The following is a 19,977-nucleotide window of genomic DNA, read 5'->3' on the forward strand; positions in this document are numbered from 1 at the left end:
TTCATTAGTTCATATCTTTTATTAACCAATATACAATCACTTGTCTTCTGGTTTGTTGAAACAATAGGTCAGACAACATTTGCCACAATAATGTCTGTCAAAGTGGCTGGCCATAAAAACTCCAGCACCACATTCATCTGAAGGGCACTCCCGACGAAGGCGACTGATTTTGCCATTCTCATCCACCTAAAAAGCATAAACTTGCTGTTAAGATAATCTTACAACATACTGTGAAGTCTAGCTTAAATGACTCAAAGTATTTAACCTTTTAATCACACAACAGTGATATTTCTTAGTACTTACAAACCGAAGCACCCCAAACTCTCACCAATAATTACTACAAGAAAAAAGTTCAGAGTTTTTAAAGCCCAGCCTTGCAAGAAGTGGACAGAGTTAAGACCTGAACCCAGATCTGACTTCAAAATCAGAAACTTAGTTTGGAATAAAGTACCTAGAGGTAAACTCCATTATATAGAGCTTATTCAAATACCAAACAGGAAAAAACCCCAAACTTTTATATTAAAGAGTTTGAAACCAGAGATAAATTATTATCTTTAATAATTTGGCTCACCTTATAGTATTTCAGGACAGCCAACTTAACCTTCTTTCTCTTATGCTTGTTCTTCTTGGGAGTGGTGTAAGACTTCTTCTTCCTTTTCTTAGCACCACCACGAAGTCTCAACACAAGATGAAGAGTGGACTCCTGTTATTGAACAGAGAACAAAACAGCCTTTAAAAATGGTTACATTAATGCTACTGCTCCGTGGAGAATGGACAACCAGCATCATGCACATTCTAACTGGATATGACAGGAAGTACACCCACACATGGGGGAGTCAGAAAAAAAGAGGTATCTGATTCCTATGTAAACTCTTAGTTCATAGACAGATTAAGGAACACATTAAATTACACCATGGAATGCAATATGCAAAATCTAAAACGTAGAAGACTATAGCAGCACTTCTCAAATGTTGGTGTATCAATCACCTGGGAATCTGCTAATTTAATGCTATTCTCCCCACTTTTTGAGTATTAGTCAAAATTTCCAAATTAAGATACAAATATTCATACTTAAGGGAGTTCCCTGGTGGCGCAGTGGTTAAGAATCCGCCTGCCAATGCAGGGGACACGGGTTCAAGCCCTGGTCCAGGACGATCCCACACGCCGCAGAGCAACTAAGCGCGTGGCCAAAACTACTGAGCCTGTGCTCTAGAGCCCGCGAGCCACAATTTCTGAGCCCGTACGCCACAACTACTGAAGCCTGTATGCCTGGAGCCCATGCTCCGCAACGAGAAGCCACCGCAATGAGAAGCCCGCGCATCGCAACGAAGAGTAGCCCCCTCTCGCCGCAACTAGAGAAAGCCCACGTAGCAAGAAAACAAAGACCCAACACAGGCAAAAATAAAAAAATAAATTATACTTAAAGGGCTGCTTTCCTCCAAACAAACCTTTTGAATGTTGTAGTCAGACAAAGTACGTCCATCTTCCAGTTGCTTGCCAGCAAAGATCAGTCTTTGCTGGTCAGGAGGAATTCCTAATGGGAAACAAGTTGAACAAACAAATTAAGTGACTGCAAAACAAGCATATCTGCTCAAGATTTATAATCTTGAATCAAATAAATGGTACGAACATCCATCAGTGAGTTCTTACTACAGGGAAAGTGTAATTGTAAATGTTTAAACGGTTTATCTCATTTAATCCTAATACATGTTAACCACTTTACAAATAAGTATACATGTGTAAATTAACTAACACGTCCAAAATCACACACGTGAAAAGTACTACAGCTTGGCTCCACACTGATAAACGTCTGTCTACTGTGTTATTCCAAAAGCATTTTTGTCAATCTGACCTCTTCCCACCCCACAAAGAGCAGGTATGTCTAGCGCCTGACAGGGCCTCTGCAGGTTAGTTTTTCTGAATCAGAAAATGTTAACTTGCCTTCCTTGTCCTGGATCTTGGCCTTTACATTTTCTATTGTATCCGAGGGTTCGACCTAGAAGTTTTGAAGTGCAAACGTATAGGTAACACCATCAGGAACTAGAGTAATCGCTCCATTCAGTTGGAAAGTCATCAGGGAGCCGAAGCGGTGGGGGCTGAAACCTACCTAGTAGAGCCCTTGGCTCACGCAGCTGGAGACAGGCTCCCCGGCGCGCACGCTCCCTCCCCCAGCCCCGGGCGGCGGCGGCGGCGGCCGGGCCACACGTGCTCGCGCCCACCTGCGGGGGGCGCTACCCTCCCGCCTCGCGACCCCGGCAGCGGCTACCTGGCGGGAACCACCAGAGGCAACAGATTCGGACTTTAGGCATCGGAAACCTGCCCTAATCCCCAGCTCAAGTACGGCCAAGTTTTAGAACCCAGGTTCGGAAACGTATTCTAAGGCGGAAAGCAGCGCGCGTGCCGAAACCCGCCTCAGGTCCCCCTCCTTCACGCCGCGACTTCTCCCACCGCCTGGCCCGTACCTCGAGAGTGATGGTCTTCCCCGTCAGGGTCTTCACGAAAATCTGCATATTGGCGGCGGTGCCACCTGAGGGTGAGGAAAAGGAGGAAACGGTGACGTTGGGGACAGAGGAGGTGCGACGGCAGGCCGCGGGCCGCAGAACAGCCGAGAGTACACACTCACCGCAGATGGCGGATCCGAAAAGAAGGGCGTCGTGCCGGCCCACGGGCTTTCCCGGGGCCCCCGCGGAGGCCCCGCCTCCTAGGCGGCCACGTCAAGTGCCTGAGTGCTGTCGCAGCGGCTGTCCAGCCACGTGCCAGACCAGGTCGTGACCTCATTTCTCCTTCCGGTAGCCTGGCTTATTTCTCACTTTAGCTTTCAGAACGCTCTTGAAATAGCAGATTTAAGCAACTTAAAAATGTCTTTAAAAGAATTTTCCACCGTAGTTGACGTGGCTAAGAGGGTCTTTAAAAGGGGGTGGGGTTGAGGGGGCCTCATGAGGAAAACGGAGGAAATGGAAGTGTCTTCTGGGAATTGTAGTTTTCCGCTGCTTTCTTTTCTCTAGGACTACTCGTCCCAAGATGCAGTTCCACAGCCCTGGGCTCCCTAGTTACTATCGCCTAACCCTGGCGTCGGGATTTGGAGGAAGGGGTTAAGGTGAGGAGGGAGCAAGGGTGAAGCGCAGTAATGGTTTCGGGGAAGGTGGAAACGGGTCGGAAGTGACTAGGAGGGAAGGTTAAGAGGTTGGGGAAGAGTGGGGGACCGAAAGTGTCATCACCCACTTACTGAGGCGGTGAGGGGCGGATGATCAGCGATCTACCACCAGACGCTCCCCTGGGCCTTCAAGGGAAGGGCACACCTGTGGCCACTCCAGGCAAGCTGAAAGATAGGTGGTATCTTCAAAACCGCTTGTCCGTCCTTGTCTCGGCCTGTACCCCCTCCCCGCCTTCAACCCCGGATGTTCTCCTAGTTTAAGGAAGATTCTGTCTTATATGTCACTACGCAGTGTGAAACGGTTTAATATGTTGAAAATCTCTGGAGTTTTCAAATTTTCAAATGAGGCCACATGGGAAGGAAACCCGCGGAAAGGTTTATTTATTGTAGAATTTCAAGTTTGGAGTTGGGAGTTGTGGTGAAAGTCCTAAGAGGAAGTTTTTGGATTATGGGTGGGGGGCTGTCCTGGCAAGGCGGGCGAGTTAACTCCCTTCCCCTGGCCTTTCACCGCTGCGCAACCACAGAATCCTGTGCGTGCACCTTCCTAATGTCTTCTCTCTTTATCTCTCTGTGCCCTCCTCTCTGCATCTCCATCCCCAAATTCAGGTTCCTTAATTTTCTCTGTCCCCAGTTTTTTTCTAACCCACCTTCACTTTTGCCTCCAACGTATAAAAAGTAAAAATGATTATGTCATTAATGCTACTTCACCTTCAAGATAAAATCCAAATTCCTTAGTGTGATAGCCTCTGCCTTCCTTACAGCCTTGTCTGCCAAACCCATTACTCACTTATCACTGAGCTAATTGAAGTTCCTGACAAGCTCTTTCATGCTTTGGCACTTCTGAAGAAAACGTTTCTTCTCTGTGGAACGCTCTCCTACCATATTCTGCCGGGTAATCTCCACCTTTACAAAAAAAACTCCTCGAAAGACTTGTCTATACTCATTGTCTCTAATTCTTTTCCTTCCATTGACTGAACCCACTCCTATCAGGCTTCTGTCTCCACCATTCCAGTGGAATAGCTCTTGTAGTTACTGATCACCTCCGTGTTGTGAAATTCAATGGTCATTTAATCTTATTTGACCGATCAGCGGCATTTGACACAGTTGATCATTTCTTTCCTCTTTGAAACACGTTCTTCACCCGACTTCCATCTCTCTTCTTCCATCTCTCTGGATGCTCTTTTCCAGGGTGTTTTGTTGCTTCCTCTGTATCTACCAGGCCTCTAAACTTTGGAGTGCCCCCAATGCCCAGTCCTTGGACCTCTGCTTTGTTGACATTTCCCAGATCATTTTCCATTCTGTCTCATAACTTTTAAATGTCATTTATATGCATATAACTTATAAACTTATTTCTCACTCAGACTCACCTGAACTTCAACATGTCTAATAGGGAGGCCCAAACTCCTGATCTTATGAAATTGATATTCCCATCTCATAAATGGCAATTTCATCTTTTCAATCGCTGAGGCCAAAAACTTTATGGTCATCCTTGACTGTTCTCTCATACCCACATCGAATCCCTCAGCACATCTTGGTTTTACTTTTAATGTATATGCAGAACACTTTGCACCGTCTCTGCTACCACTCTGATTCAAGCCACCGTTATCTTTTGTCTGGACTATTGTAGTAGCCTCCCAGTAGCTCTTCTGGCTTTGACTCTTGTCTTCACAGAGCAGCAAGAGCAATTCTTTGAAAATGGAAGTCAGTTGTCATTCTTCTGCCCACAGCTCTCCAATGGCTTTCATCTCTCTCTGAGTTAAGCCTAAGTTCCTATAAGCAAGGCTGTCACTCCCACACTGGAATGACTGGAGGCCACAGTTCAGCTCATTGTTCCTCTTGCCACGTCTTCCCAGAGAAAGGAGCATCTTTTTCTAACCTGCACAAAGGTGCCCCATGGGCTGGTAGTGCTCCTACCTTCAAGGCCCTATATTCTACGTGATCTGGCAGCTACCTCTCTGGCCTCATCTTTCTTCTCTCCTTTTCTCATTCTCTTCTAGTCTTCCTGGCCTTCTTGCTGGCAGATATGCTATCCTGCCTTGAGGCCTTTGGACTTGCATCTCTCTCTGCCTCAACCACTCTCCTCCCAGGAATCTACATTACCTGCTTTTTTCAGGTTTCTGAAATGTCACCTGATCTGTGAGGGCTATTCTCTTTCCTGACTTAATGCCTTATGTAAAATGGCACCCTCCCACCTTTCTTACTCTCTATACCCCTTTCCTTCTTTTATTTTTCCCCATACAACTCACCCCCATCTGTTATACTGTTTTTTACTCCTGTGTCTTCTGTCTCATTACTTGAATGTAACCTCTGGGAAGTTAGGGACTTTGTTTTGTTTAGTACTATATCTCTAGTGTCTAGAATAGCGGCAGACACACAGTAGGTCCCCCCCCCCATATATATATTTTTTTTTGTGGTACGCGGGCCTCTCACTGTTGTGGCCTCTCGTTGCGGAGCACAGGCTCCGGATGCGCAGGCTCAGCGGCCATGGCTCACGGGCCCAGCTGCTCCACGGCATGTGGGATCTTCCCGGACTGGGGCACGAACCCGTGCAGGCGGAGTCTCAACCACTGCGTCACCAGGGAAGCACCCCCCCCCCAATATTTATTGAATAAATAAATGCAGCACAGATTAAGCATTGTCCTGGATGTTGTTTCATGAGATGTTTTCCCTAATATTTCCCTGCCCTCTCCCACAGACTAGTGAGGTGCCCCTCTGGGCTTTTGTAGCCCGTTGTGCCCACTGGTCACACTGCCTTCTCTGCTCTGTGGCAGAGGTTCATTTAACTAGAATCAATACTTGTCTAGGAGCCCTTGTGACTTGTTTCCTCTGTATCCCTAAGTGTCTAATTTGAATGAGTGAGTGCAAGGTAATCTGAGTTGTTCTGTGTAACTCAGTGGCATTTTGTAGATGCTGAGAAACAATCACTTTAGCTGTGTTCTGATTTGAAGGCACAAGTCATGTCTTCTGAGCAGACCAGATTATTGCTCAGTGATTACTGATTAATAATCAACTTTCTTTTTTTTGGGGGGTGGGGTGGGTGGTGACATCATGTGCTCTGCTAGAAACTGTATTATGCACTGGAATGCATATGTGTGGGGAAGGAAGATGGGGAATGAGAACATTTTGGTTCCTGATCTTATCAAATTTAGAGCCTACTGAGAGAGGTAGAGAATATAACCAGAATTCTGAGTAATAATATCATGATAGAGGAAGTGCACAGTACATGGGAGAACATAGCAGTGGCACTTGATCAAATTTAAGGGAATCCAGGGCAGCTTTCCTGGAGCTGTATAGGCTGAGATCTGAAAAATAAAGCCAAGTAAATGAGAGTGGAAGTACTGTGTGTATCTTATGGAGGAGAGGTGAGGATGCGGGAAGGGAATGCAGGGATGGGGAGAGAATTATGCAAGACCCTCAGGTAAGAGAGCAAGTTTATAGGAGCGTATGGGGGTTATGAGGAGGACAGGGACATGAAAAGACTAGATTTGGTCAGAGAAAAAGTCCCTGGTTCCTATAGGGCATTCATAGACTAAGGAAAGGAACTTGGATTTTATCCTAAGGGTAATAGGAAGCCACTGGTGTTCAGATGTGACCACCCATTCCCCAGTGATCACACCCATTCCTTCCTCCTTTGACTTTTATCTTTTACTATCTGAAATTACTTTTTTTTTTTTTTTTTTTTCCATCTGCGCTGCTCGGCTTGCAAAATCTTAGTTCCCCGACCTGGGATTGAACTGGGTCCACGGCAATGAAAGCGCTGAGCCCTAACCACTGGACGGCCAGGGAATTCCCGGAAATTACATTATTTATAGTCTGTCTCCCTTAATAGATTGTAAGCTATCAAGGAACCAGGGACTTTATATTATTTATAACTGTATTATGCACTGGAGTGCATATGGGTAGGGAAGGATAATGGGGAATGCTGAATCTCTAGCTATAAAACAATGCCTGGCACTTAATAGACACTCAGTAAATATTGGTTGAATGAATGAATAAAAAAATTGATTTCTTATTTAGGAAAACTGTTGATCCATTTATGGATTATTGCTTTGTTGGAACTACTTTATGTTCACTTATAATTGATTTCTCATTATCCAGTTCATCAATATAAAGATAAATTAGGTCTTTTTTTTTTTTTTTGTACGCGGGCCTCTCACTGTTGTGGCCTCTCCCGTTTTGGAGCACAGTCTCCGGATGCGCAGGCTCAGCAGCCATGGCTCACGGGCCCAGCCGCTCCGCGGCATGTGGGATCTTCCTGGACCAGGGCACGAACCCGTGTCCCCTGCATCGGCAGGCGGACTCTCAACCACTGCGCCACCAGGGAAGCCCTAGATCAATATTTGACTTAATTTATTTTAAGCTTTAGATTAATTGATGGTCTTTTTCTTTCAGGCTTATAAAAGTTTTGGCTTTGTTGCAAAAGCAAGTCAAGACTTTTCTCTGGTGAACAGGTGTGCAGGCTGTGACATATGTCTGTCCAAGAAATAAATAAACATGCAGTTCTCCCTCCTATCATTAGTAGAAGTGACAAGGAATTTTTGGAAAGAATGCAAAGATACATAATTACAGAAACTGAAAGAGTGGGCTGTAATGAGGAAGGACCTGCTGATGAATATTACATCATATACCGAAACGTTTTTGATAAGGTATCATAATGCTTTAAGACAACAGATTTTTTATGTAGTAGAAATGGTCTATCTTGACACCTAATATTCCTGCCTTAGTAACACCACTGCTTGTTTGACTACATTCCATTTGTCAGTTTTGAGAAGTTCATCCAATTTGTCAGAAAGGGATGAATGGGGAAAATGCAATGCTGGATTTATATTACTAGACAGTTAATGAGAGTTTCAGTTATTGTAGCTTAAGTGCAGGCTATCAGTTTTTGAGCAACAACCTAGCTGTGCCCTCTGATATCACTTTGACCTTCCATCTCAAATCATTATCTGATTTGTTAGGAATTGGGCTGTAAGCATGAACCTGGTAGTTCTTTGTTGTTTTGGGTTGGTTTGTGGTATAATTAGAATCTTGGTTTAGATTTGATCTAGCATATTAAATTGAGACTCCTTGTAGATTAGAGGTCTAAATAGGCATGGTAAACAAGGGGTTTAACTGCACTGAATGTTGGAAATATGGAGGTAAGAAAATGCTGTGGCTTTATGTAACATTTGATTTTGCTTTTCAAGGTTCTAGAAATACCTGCTTTTCCTTAACAACAATTGCAATATGGCCACCGATCCTCATTTTTTTATCTCACTTTTTTTTTTTACCCACGTAAGATGCCCTGACAGTCAAATCAGTGAAGTCAGCACTCTTTCCTCCTTACCTAGAAGAAATTATTACTTATGTGAAGACTTCTGTAAACTATTGGTCTCTGAGTAAAACAGCCATAGGCAAAATAGGAACTCAGTGTTTTGTTTAAATTTTAAACATTACACACTGAGTCTTATTTCTCCTCTCAATAAAAATATAGTGCCTCACTCTAAGGAAAAGTGAACACAAAGTAGTGATATATACCTACAAGTGGAATTAAGAAAATTGATGCATATCCATAAAAGTATAAAATGGAAAAAATCTTTTCTTCCTTTTAAGTCATCTGGAAAATCTGTCTTTTGGAACTGGTACACTGGCAGATTAGCTTCATTTTGTAAGTTGTTATGATCAATGAAATTGTTTTGGTGTTTTAGTCATTAAGGAATGTATTAGGTGAATATTTAAAGGTACTGAAGGTAGTGTATTGAATAGGTTTTATAAATATCAAGAATCATGCTGAGACTCTACTTGTGTGAAATCAGCAAAGGAAAGTTATCATAATTGTAACATACTTATCTTTGCATGTCTAAATGCTAACACTTGTCAGAAGTTTTCTTCCATGAAGAGCTCTCTGCTTTAAATTAGTATAGTTATAGTGACGTCATTTTGGAGGAGCTTTGGTAAATTTAATTCTTAGAGAAAAGACATGGGATTAAATAAAAGATAATTTCTGTATCTTTAGCCCTTTTCTCCCTACCCCCCAGGATTTCCATTTGGACTGTTTGTACATTGTACAGTTATAAATGGTACATTTGTACATTGTGAAGTATCCTATTCTTCAGTACTGAGAGGGGATCTGAAATAGAAATCATTTGGTACTTAGAGAAACTTTTATTCTAGCTTCTCAATAAGATAATCTGCCTTTCCATTTTCATGTTATTCCAACACATTTGATTGTTAATAAACTATTAATGCCTGCCTTCTCTAATCTTCCTTCTCGGAAGGATCTGGTTGGGTAAAAGATGAAAGTGTCAGCTTGCATCTCTGAGTACTTACAACCAGAGAACAAATACCAAATTCTGTTTAAAATCAAAGATAGAGGATTTGGCCTAGAGAACCATGCCTAAATCAAAGCAAGGAGGACCTGAGGCTGTGTAACAAGAGTTGAGGGTACGTTGCAGAGAGAGCCAAGGACTTAGTAAGCAAAGGACTTAGTAAGCAAAGAAAACCAAAGCTAGGAAGAGTGAGCTTCAACAGATAAGGGTGAATTATGGAGGTAATTGGACTCCAGAAAGTGACTGGCCTTTTGCATCCTGGTAGCGTGTTGTACAAATAGTGTATATTCGTGTGTAGGGGCTGAGGTGGAATGGATACCATTCCTCCTCTCCCTCAGATCCCTGTACCTGGTAAGGATGGCTCTGTTTTGGGGGGAGTTAATGGAAACCTTAATACCGGAGTCTGAAACTTGAATCCCTAGAGGCCAAGAAGGTCATATAAAAGAGTTAAGTGTACTGGCTTTAACAGAATAAGGAATCATGGGGACGGTGGTAAAATGAAAAAACAATCCAATCTAAAGCTCCAGCTGATTACTGCCATTAAGGAATGGGGGTTCCACATTGGTAGATTTTTCAGTTTTCAAGAGAACCTGAAAATTTGGGTTTGGGGTGAAATTTCCTAAATTTTAAAATATTTTGTAGACCAAGCAAAACTGTTCTACCTCTGGCATACAAGTTTCCCTCCTTTACTTTAATGCATTTTCTGTGCATTCTTAAAGATTCTATGAGTGTTCTGAAATCTATTTCTTCTAGCAAAACCATATGGGAGCTGATCATGATGTTACTACAAGTCTGTTTTCTATCCATCAACATATCTGAGTTGTTTTGAATTGTTGCAGCACCTCATAGAGGCTTGTGGAATAGAGGATGGCCAGGAACCGTGGGGTATTTAATTTGGAAGACCACAGATTAATGACCTCTATTTTATTGAAAGTTGCTGGGTGGCAGTCCTTTGGGTGGTTAGGTAGTATGGTCATGTCAAAAAGATGACCAATATCTCCCATTCAGATATCCTTTCCTGGTGCTTGGCATTGAGCAATTATCTCCTTATACCATTTTTTTTTTGGCCGCATGGCTTGCGGGATCTCAGTTCCTCTACCAGGGATTGAACCCAGATCATGGCAGTGAAAGCATCGAATCCTAACCACTAGACCACCAGGGAACTCCCCTCCTTATACAATTTCTTGATAGACCAGATGTCTACCTGGATAATTTTTTCTAGGTATTTTCTAGCTAACAGTGTGGTATACCAGAGACTAGAGATATAGTAAAGATAGAAAGCCTAATTGTATCTTTCAGAGAAAACTGTGGATTGATCACATCTATTCTTTATATGCCTTGACACCTTCCAAAATCCTTGTGAGCAGAATTTGGCAACCATAAATTATTTTTAATTTTTTTTGTTTTTTAACTTCTTTAAAGTACTCCTTAGTTATTATTGTTTCTTTGTGTGGGTAATGCCTACACAAGATTAACCAGGAAAAAAAAAAAGAAAAGAAAAGTAAAAGAACCAATAAGAGTACACAGTGGAAAGTCTGGTCCTTCTCATCTTAGACCCTACTTCCCTTTCCTTCTCTGTAGGTTTCTGTTTTCTTCTATTAACAATCCAGAGATATTATGTAGGTTTCCTTCTCTGTAAGTTTCTGTTTTCCTTTCCTTCTCTGTAGGTTTCCATTCCCTTCCATTATCCTTCCAGAGATATTATGTACTTAAACACCATTGTAAACCATGAATGTAAGGTATGAAGGGTTTTCTCCAGTTGCACTTGACATCTTGGGATTAGAAATGCAGTTTGGAATTGAGAGTATTGATCAGCTAGTTGGAGCAGATGGGTTAGAAAAACAGGGAAGAGAAAGGAGTCCAGGATTTTAAGGTCTGAATGAAGTCCTTCAGAGACTAGACTTGGAGGTAATGAGGGACGATATGTAATGGTATTTAAGAGATCCAGAATTGAGATAATTAGATCTGGTATTGGTTTTATCTGACCTCATATAATGTATGTGTTAATTCCTAGTAGAGCAAAAAACATGGTTTTTTTCCTCTCTCTCATATTTAAGCTCACAGGATTGTAATGATTCACAAAGAGCATATATTCAGTAACAATTAACTGTCTTTAATAGTGGTATTTGCATATGAATGCAAGCTCAAATTTGTAAAATTATAGATTTATAATTGCCCATCATGTTTCATTAAAAAAAATCTATAATCCATATTTGCAAGTCTTTTGATCCATAGTCTTCTAGAAAAAAATCATATTTTAGGTAATAGAGTATGTCACTGCATACAAATCCATTCTTACTTCAATCAAAAAAGAATACGATGCCTTTATTGAGACAATAAAGAAAAGCCAGAGAACTGCATTTCATCTTCATGGAAAACTTAAAGTTTTGGCAGGAGAGCCCACAGCATTGGTATATCATAGGAAAAGAATAACTCAACTTAAAGCAAAGTAAGTATATTAGTAAGTAGCCCAAAAGTGATAATTGTTACTTTGTTATGTTAACTAGCCATTGTAACTATAACCAGTGGTTCTTACTCTTTTTCAATTTCAATTTTATTTTAAAGCCATGTTTTTATGTTACCCTTTTTATTGAAATTACTATATTTTTACTTGAAAAATAATACTAATTCTGTTTGAGAATTTTATAATATCTCTTAGGATAATTGGAGGCACATTGTAGTATCATAAAATGAGGGATACAGATAATTGCTCCAGGTGATTTCTTGCATGGAAGGTTTAATAGTACAATTTCATGATTACCATCTGAAATAGAGCACTTAATGCTCTGATGCACAAAGATAAATAACCTACTGGGAGAGTAGATAAAATGCTCATTCTTGCTAAGTAGTCTCAGATTTTCAGTGTTCCATTTGGTAATTGATGGATAAATTATTACAGATAATTTCAAGTCAACCTGGAAAATTATGTAAAATTTGACCTCCACTTCTGGTAATGTGGCTTGCTAGATGTTGGGATAGATCTTCCTATTGGGAAAATATGCTACATAAGATGGTAAAGAAATTTTTTTCCAAAAGTAACAGGAAGCTGACAGGGCAGTGACAGAAATATTAGGGCAAAATCATAACAGAAGACAAAAGATAGAGAAGCACTAAAACTTCTTTGACCCTGAAAGCATTTATTAAAACTAGTGACCATAAGCTTTAGTTTTTAGTCTGTGGCACAGGGGTACAAAAGACAGAGCCCAGGATCTATCTGCCCAAGGGGTGTAGTCTACTGGGAAATCCTCCCCATATAAAGCTGGGATGATAAAGGGCTACACCCTTGAAGAGTGAACAAGAGGTAAACTGCTCCACCTTTGAGGACTGCATGGAAAATTGCCTTCTGTTTAGCAGACTGCTAACAGATCCAGGGCTTATTTTGGGGGCGATGAAATGTTCTGGAACTAGAAATGGTAGTATTTGCACAGCTCTTTGAATATGCTAAAATTCACTGAATTGTATACTTTACAAGGGTGAATTTTAAGGTATACGAACTATATTTCCATAAAGCTATTATAAAAAAACCATGGAGGACAGAGTGAGAAAGTTATATTATTATGTCTAATCACAACTCAAAGAGAAGAGAATATGGGACAGAGACAATATTTGAAGAGAATATGGCTGAGAATTTTCTAGAACTGGTGAAAGATATCAATTCACAGATTCTGGAAGACCAAAGAATCCCATTGTAAGTAATAAGAAATACTCAACTAGATTTACTGTAGTGAAATTGTCAAAGATAAAGAGATCATAAAAGTAGCTGTGGATAGGAGCAATGACTGGATACCTTCTCATCCATGTTGTAGCATGTATTGGAGCTTAATTCCTTTTTATAGCTGAATAATATTCCATTGTTTGTATGTACCATATTTCATCTACTTATCAGTTGATGGGTACTTGAGTTTTTTCCACCTTTGGCTATTGTGACTTGTGCCACCATGAACATTCATGTACAAGTATCTGTCTGAGTCCCTGCTTTCAATTTTTTCGAAAGTCTGTTTACTTTTAACATGTCTTTCTTCCTAAAGCATAACTATTTGGATGAAAGCCAAGGATATTTTATTTCCACAGTCCCTCTTTCATAAATACTGCAAGCTCCTACTCTGAGCCATCTGTAGTTACCAAGAACTCTATATAGTAATCAGACTTAGGTAGCGGTTATCTACTGACAAACTTGTTTTTAATTTACCAAAACTCTTGTAACATTTATGTAGCTAACTGATTTTAATCTATTATTTCCTCCCTGGGCCAAAATATTGGTGATAAACTAGGAAGTAAATTTCAAATAATGGTTAAAAGAAGGTTTTATTTACTTCTTGGTCTTTAAAACCTCCATTTCTGGATGAACTCAGTTTTATCTCAAGATGCTATCATTCCTCTAGCTCTAGAATCAAAATTAATAGAGTAGGCTGAATAATGGTCCCCAAAGAAATAGGTCCTAATCCTGGAAATGTTACTTTGTTTGGAAAAAGGATCTTTGCAGATATGATTACATTAAGGATCTTGAGCTAGGGAGATTATCTTGGATTATGCAGGTGGGTCCAAAATACCATCACAAGTGTCCTTATACAGAGAGGTAGAGGGAGCATTGACACAGACACAAGGGGAAAAAGCATCATTACCTCGGAGGCAGAGATTGAAGTGATGCAGCCACAGAAGGCTGGCAGCCCTTGGAAGCTGGAGGAGGCAAGGAATGGATGGTCCCCTAGAGCTTCTAGAGGAAGCACAATCCTAAAAACACAAATTTTGGCCCACTGATACTAATACTGGACTTCTGGCCTCCAGAACTGTGAAAGAATAGATTACTGCTGTTTTAAGCCACCAAGTTTGTGGTGATTTGTTATAGCAGCAACAGGAAACTAATACAATTACTTAACAAAAATAATTTTTAAATTGCAAAGGTAATTTTCAACTAAAGGGAATAGACATAGTACTTTGCGGCTAGATTATTATGTTTAATACTTACAAATTTCCAATAAGGTTACGAATCATAGGCAGTATAAGATTTTATTGATGCTTTGAAAGAAAATTGTTCCTCACTTGTGAGGTTAGTTAACTTCCTAGGCATTCTTTTGTAAACTTCCGTCTACGTTCATAACGGTACAAAATGATAATTAGCCAAATTAAAGTAATAATTTAACCTGTTTTACTTTGAATTGTATGATTAAATAATTCGTTGAAAGAAACATAAAAAAGCCTTTCTGTTTTTCAGGATGAGGCTTATTGAAAATAATTCCTCAAAGATTCAATTGCAAATAGATGAAATGAAACAACTTAGGGCAGAGTATGACACAAAAGAACAATGTTGTATTTACTGCAAAGATCCTTCAAAACCTATTCCAGGTACAGTATTTTGTTTAAAATATTTGAGAGAAATTCCAACTGTTTCCAGTTACACAAATTAATATATATGTGTTACCATGTATATATCTTCCAAGTATATCGGGACTTTAGCCAGACTTTACAAACAGCTTTAGTCTGGCCTCTAGGTACATACAAGGGAATGAGAAAACTTAACAACCCTAAACGATTGAAAGAGTTCCAGTCTGGCTGGATTATATAAAGTATAGTACAGTGGCTCTTAAAGTGTGATTCCTACATCAACATCAGCATTACCTGGGAACCTGTTAGAAATGCAAATTTTTTTGTCCTGCTGCAGATTTACTCTGTCAGAAATTCCAGGGATGGGAGTCGGGGTCGGGTGGTGGAGCCCAGCAGTCAGTGTTTTAACAAGTTCTCCAGGTTATTCTGATGCATTTTATAGTTTGAGAACCCATGAAATATGTGAAAAAACTGTGGTACGTAAAGTTATGGTGAATATTGTTGATTCACATTGATGTCAGCATTCACTGATTCCTTGTTTTCAGCCAAGCCACATTTTAAGAAATTGGAGTATATCCTGGAATTCCTCCAGAATATTGAGAGATTTGTATGATGAATGGATAGAGGAATTGCAAATATACATCCTGGAGTAAAGAAAGACTTTGAGAATAGATAACTGCATTCAAAACTTTTCAAAATTCCAACTAGTGTTTATCCAGAGGCAGAATCAATAAGTGGAAATTTTAGGAAGTCAGATTTGGTTTCAATGGAAGAAGCTATGTCTTGAGATAATGAGCTACCCCACACCAGAGGATTTTAACTGAGGTTGAATGATCATCCTATGATTGATTGAAGCAGGGACTAGATTCACTTTCAAGTATAAAATTATGACTAGCAGACTACAAATAAGATACATATGAATAAGTACAAAATAGCTGACAAATTGATTAAATGCTGAAGGGATACAGGGTGTAAGGGAATGACTGAAATTGATTAGGGTTAATCCAGGGGGGTTTCTTGAAGAGAATTTGAGGTGTGCCTTTAAAGGCAACAATTGGTCTGAATGAGAATGAAAGTCATTTGAAGTGTGTGTGTATGTGGGGGGCAGTTATGAATAATGAATAGAGGGGACAATGACCGAGGGAGAAAGGACTGAAGATTTGGCAGGCATTTATAAACTTTGCATTGGAGAGAATAAACAGATTACCCTGGGGTTAGTTGTAGTAGACTAATGGAAAGTTTGGTTAGGGAAAAATCATTGAACAGGAATCCTGAATTATTAGGCAAAAGTTCTTGGTGTTACTGAATAAGATTGATATTTAGGGGTTTGCAAGATGTGGTGATGCGGTCCTGAAAATTTTTTTTCTTAAAATGCTAAGGTTTGGACCATCAGTCTTCACTAAGTCTTCATTGATGATTTGTTTAAAACTACCAGCCATTTAGAAATGTATGCTAATTCTGTTTATGTTCAATAATCTTCAAGTTCATGCTACAATTTCTTAATTATTTCTTAACATAGCCAACCATCTGACCTATTTTGCTAAGACTTGCTGTTTGAGCACAAGAGTCCCACACGTGGCTTGGCTTGTTTGATTTGTTCCCTTTTCCCTTAGGCATGACTCTCCAAGAATCTGTCAGTTTAGATGCTCTCACTAAATACTTGAAACATCTTGAAGATAAATATGCAGAAATTGAGCAACTTATGTCAAAAAAATATTTACCAGCTCAGAGGAAGGCAGATTTAGATGAGGAAATGATTGTGGTATTAGAACGGCGAGATTTAGCTGAAAATCTGAACAATGAATTACAGTTCCGGTATGAAAGTTGAATATATACTTTTTACAGTTTGAAGCTTTTATTTGTGTTTATTTTAAGATTCCACTATTTGATTTTAGGTTCAGTATATTGTTAATGTTTTTTATCTTTATAGTCATCAAAGACTGCAGATTATTTCACAGGCACTTACTTTGTGGGTAAAATCTGATATGAGCAGATCATTTCAAGACTTCATGGAGCACATTGAGAAAAACAAAGATTTACACGGTAGAGGATCTATATTTATTAATTAACATGAATAATGGAAAACATTTTTTTTCTCCAGAAAGCTAAAGAATGGGGATTTTCCTAGGCTGAGTTTAAAGAAACTAAAAATGTACTTACTTCTGTTAGGTCTCTGTTACCCTGTGGGCTTCTTCCTTCAACAGCTGACAAATAATTGGTAAAGAGTAGACTTGGTTAGCCAAGGAGAGAATACCTGAAAATAAGGAAGAAAGGGATGGGGAAGCTACTCAGTTTAGGAAGAGGTTGGTGCTATTAGAAACTATAGCATTAAGTTTTTGGTATTAAACATTTATATGTTTGTTATTTTCTATTGATTGATAACCTTAAATATCCAGTGGTGCTTTCAATATTTACAGGTGAACAAGGCATTGTTGAGGAACTAGTTGAAGATGACCCAGGCAAGGCAAAAGAAGCTGAAATTTTGCTATACTACGTTGAAAGGCAAATATTTAAAAAGCTTTTTGATTTTCCTTGTTAAGATATTATAGCATTTATTTAATATTTATTTAAAGATATTAAATGTTTCACATTTATGTTGCATCTTTTTGAGTTGTAGTCTCTAGGTTTTGTATTTTAAAATTCTACTCTAGTAGACAAATTAGAAAATAAGCTAGAATTTAAAAAAATAGATTCTTTGTGGAAAAAATACCAGATTGATGGTCTAGGAGATTTTTCAGAGGTTATAGGTGGATTGTAGTGTTAAGTTTTATTTATATTTTTATATTTTATATTTTTTTATGACCTTGTGTCAGATTATCCTAGCCAATTTAGTCCTTTTTTTCTCATTATTTCCATCCTATGACATATTAGGAAGGCATATTTCCCCCAATACTTATTAAATTATTATATATATTTTATAGTAGAGGGTTAGAGATCTAAGACTTTATTCTTTAAGAGGTTAATTCATACGCTATGAGGCCAGTATGTAGTGAATATATGTAATATTCCTAGTCTTCTATGTTAAATAGTTTTCAGCTGTTGATTTGCTTGTTGATATGGTACAAAAAAGGGGTAAAGATCATTTTGAGGAGCACCAAAGCCTGGATTATTTCCTTACACCTCTAAGTCTATCAGCTTCAGATACGAGAGAAAAACCCTGGTTGAGGTTAAAAGTTTTATGTAATTTGCTTAATGTTACTTTGGTGTTTTTCTCCTCTGCTGTTCCACATTCATTTGCAACACTCTTTAAATCCTGTTTGCCATAGTTTTTTTTTTTTTTTTTTTACATCTTTATTGGAGTATAATTGCTTTACAATGGTGTGTTAATTTCTGCTTTATAACAAAGTGAATCAGTCATACATAAACATATGTTCCCATATGTCTTCCCTCTTGCGTCTCCCTCCCTCCAACCCTCCCTATCCCACCCTTCCAGGCTGTCACAAAGCACCGAGCCAATATCCCTGTGCCATGCGGCTGCTTCCCACTAGCTATCTACCTTACTACGTTTGTTAGTGTGTATATGCCCATGACTCTCTCTCGCCCTGTCACAGCTCACCCTTCCCCCTCCCCATAATCTCAAGTCCGTTCTCTACGAGGTCTGCGTCTTTATTCCTGCTTTACCCCTAGGTTCTTCATGACATTTTTTTTTCTTAAATTCCATATATATGTGTTAGCATACGGTATTTGTCTTTTTCTTTCTGATTTACTTCACTCTGTATGACAGACTCTAGGTCTATCCACCTCATTACAAATAGCTCAATTTCGTTTCTTTTTATGGCTGAGTAATATTCCATTGTATATATGTGCCACATCTTCTTTATCCATTCATCTGATGATGGGCACTTAGGTTGTTTCCATCTCCGGGCTATTGTAAATAGAGCCGCTGAACATTTTGGTACATGACTCTTTGAATTTTGGTTTTCTCAGGGTATATGCCCAGTAGTGGGATTGCTGGGTCATATGGTGGTTCTATTTGTAGTTTTTTAAGGAACCTCCATACTGTTCTCCATAGTGGCTGAACCAATTCACATTCCCACCAGCAGTGCAAGAGTGTTCGCTGCTTTTCTCCACACCCTCTCCAGCATTTATTGTTTCTAGATTTTTTGATGATGGCCATTCTGACTGGTGTGAGATGATACCTCATTGTAGTTTTGATTTGCATTTCTCTAGTGATTAATGATGTTGAGCATTCTTTCATGTGTTTGTTGGGAGTCTGTATATCTTATTTGGAAAACTGTCTATTTAGGTCTTCTGCCCATTTTTGGATTGGGTTGTTTGTTTTTTTGTTATTGAGCTGCATGAGCTGCTTGTAAATTTTGGAGATTAATCCTTTGTCAGTAGCTTCATTTGCAAATATTTTCTCCCATTCTGAGGGTTGTCTTTTGGTCTTGTTTATGGTTTCCTTTGCTGTGCAAAAGCTTTGAAGTTTCATTAGGTCCCATTTGTTTATTTTTTTTTTATTTCCATTTCTCTAGGAGGTGGGTCAAAAAGGATCTTGCTGTGATTTATGTCATAGAGTGTTCTGCCTGTATATTCCTCTAATATTTTGATAGTTTCTGTCCTTACATTTAGGTCTTTAATCCATTTTGAGCTTATTTTTGTGTATGGTGTTAGGGAGTGATCTAATCTCATACTTTTACATGTACCTGTCCAGTTTTCCCAGTACTACTTATTGAAGAGGCTGTCTTTTCTCCACTATACATTCCTGCCTCCTTTATCAAAGATAAGGTGACCATATGTGCGTGGGTTTATCTCTGGGCCTTCTATGCTATTCCATTGATCTATATTTCTGTTTTTGTGCCAGTACCATACTGTCTTGATTACTGTAGCTTTGTAGTATAGTCTGAAGTCAGAGAGCCTGATTCCCCCAGCTCTGTTTTTCGTTCTCAAGATTGCTTTGGCTATTCGGGGTCTTTTGTGTTTTCATACAAATTGTGAAATTTTTTGTCCTAGCTCAGTGAAAAATGCCAGTGGTGGTTTGATATGGATTGCACTGAATCTGTAGATTGCTTTGGGTGTAGAGTCATTTTCACAATGTTGATTCTTCCAATCCAAGAACATGGTATATCTCTCCATCTATTTGTATCATCTTTAATTTCTTTCATCAGTGTCTTATAGTTTTCTGCATACAGGTCTTTTGTCTCCTTAGGTAGGTTTATTCCTAGATATTTTATTCTTTTTGGTGCAGTGGTA

General features: G+C 39.4%; 2 protein-coding genes across 4 annotated transcripts in view; one reads left to right on the forward strand and one right to left on the reverse strand.

Annotated features, from left to right (window-relative positions):
• On the reverse strand, positions 1 to 2,645 carry RPS27A (ribosomal protein S27a). Its single transcript, XM_060168781.1, has 6 exons — positions 2,624 to 2,645; positions 2,463 to 2,527; positions 1,942 to 1,996; positions 1,449 to 1,534; positions 572 to 703; positions 1 to 186 (listed from the first exon to the last, which is right to left on the reverse strand). The coding sequence occupies exons 2-6, from the start codon at positions 2,508 to 2,510 to the stop codon at positions 37 to 39; spliced, it is 471 nt and encodes a 156-aa protein (XP_060024764.1). The 5' UTR covers positions 2,511 to 2,527; positions 2,624 to 2,645; the 3' UTR covers positions 1 to 36.
• Positions 2,646 to 3,004: 359 nt separating this feature from the next.
• Positions 3,005 to 19,977, forward strand: part of CLHC1 (clathrin heavy chain linker domain containing 1) — a 44,838-nt gene continuing 27,865 nt past the window's right edge. The window contains exons 1-6 of one of the 3 annotated variants that reach the window (XM_060169590.1): positions 3,005 to 3,097; positions 11,724 to 11,911; positions 14,675 to 14,805; positions 16,398 to 16,599; positions 16,715 to 16,827; positions 17,202 to 17,286. In XM_060169590.1, the coding sequence (XP_060025573.1) occupies positions 14,676 to 14,805; positions 16,398 to 16,599; positions 16,715 to 16,827; positions 17,202 to 17,286 (530 nt within the window). In that variant the 5' untranslated portion in view covers positions 3,005 to 3,097; positions 11,724 to 11,911; position 14,675. Of the gene's footprint in view, positions 3,098 to 7,608; positions 7,801 to 11,723; positions 11,912 to 14,674; positions 14,806 to 16,397; positions 16,600 to 16,714; positions 16,828 to 17,201; positions 17,287 to 19,977 lie in introns of those variants that run through there. The other 2 variants (XM_060169591.1, XM_060169592.1) reach the window with 2 other exon arrangements.

Source organism: Lagenorhynchus albirostris, chromosome 13 (genome assembly GCF_949774975.1).
Source record: "Lagenorhynchus albirostris chromosome 13, mLagAlb1.1, whole genome shotgun sequence".
Lineage (NCBI taxonomy): Eukaryota > Metazoa > Chordata > Mammalia > Artiodactyla > Delphinidae > Lagenorhynchus > Lagenorhynchus albirostris.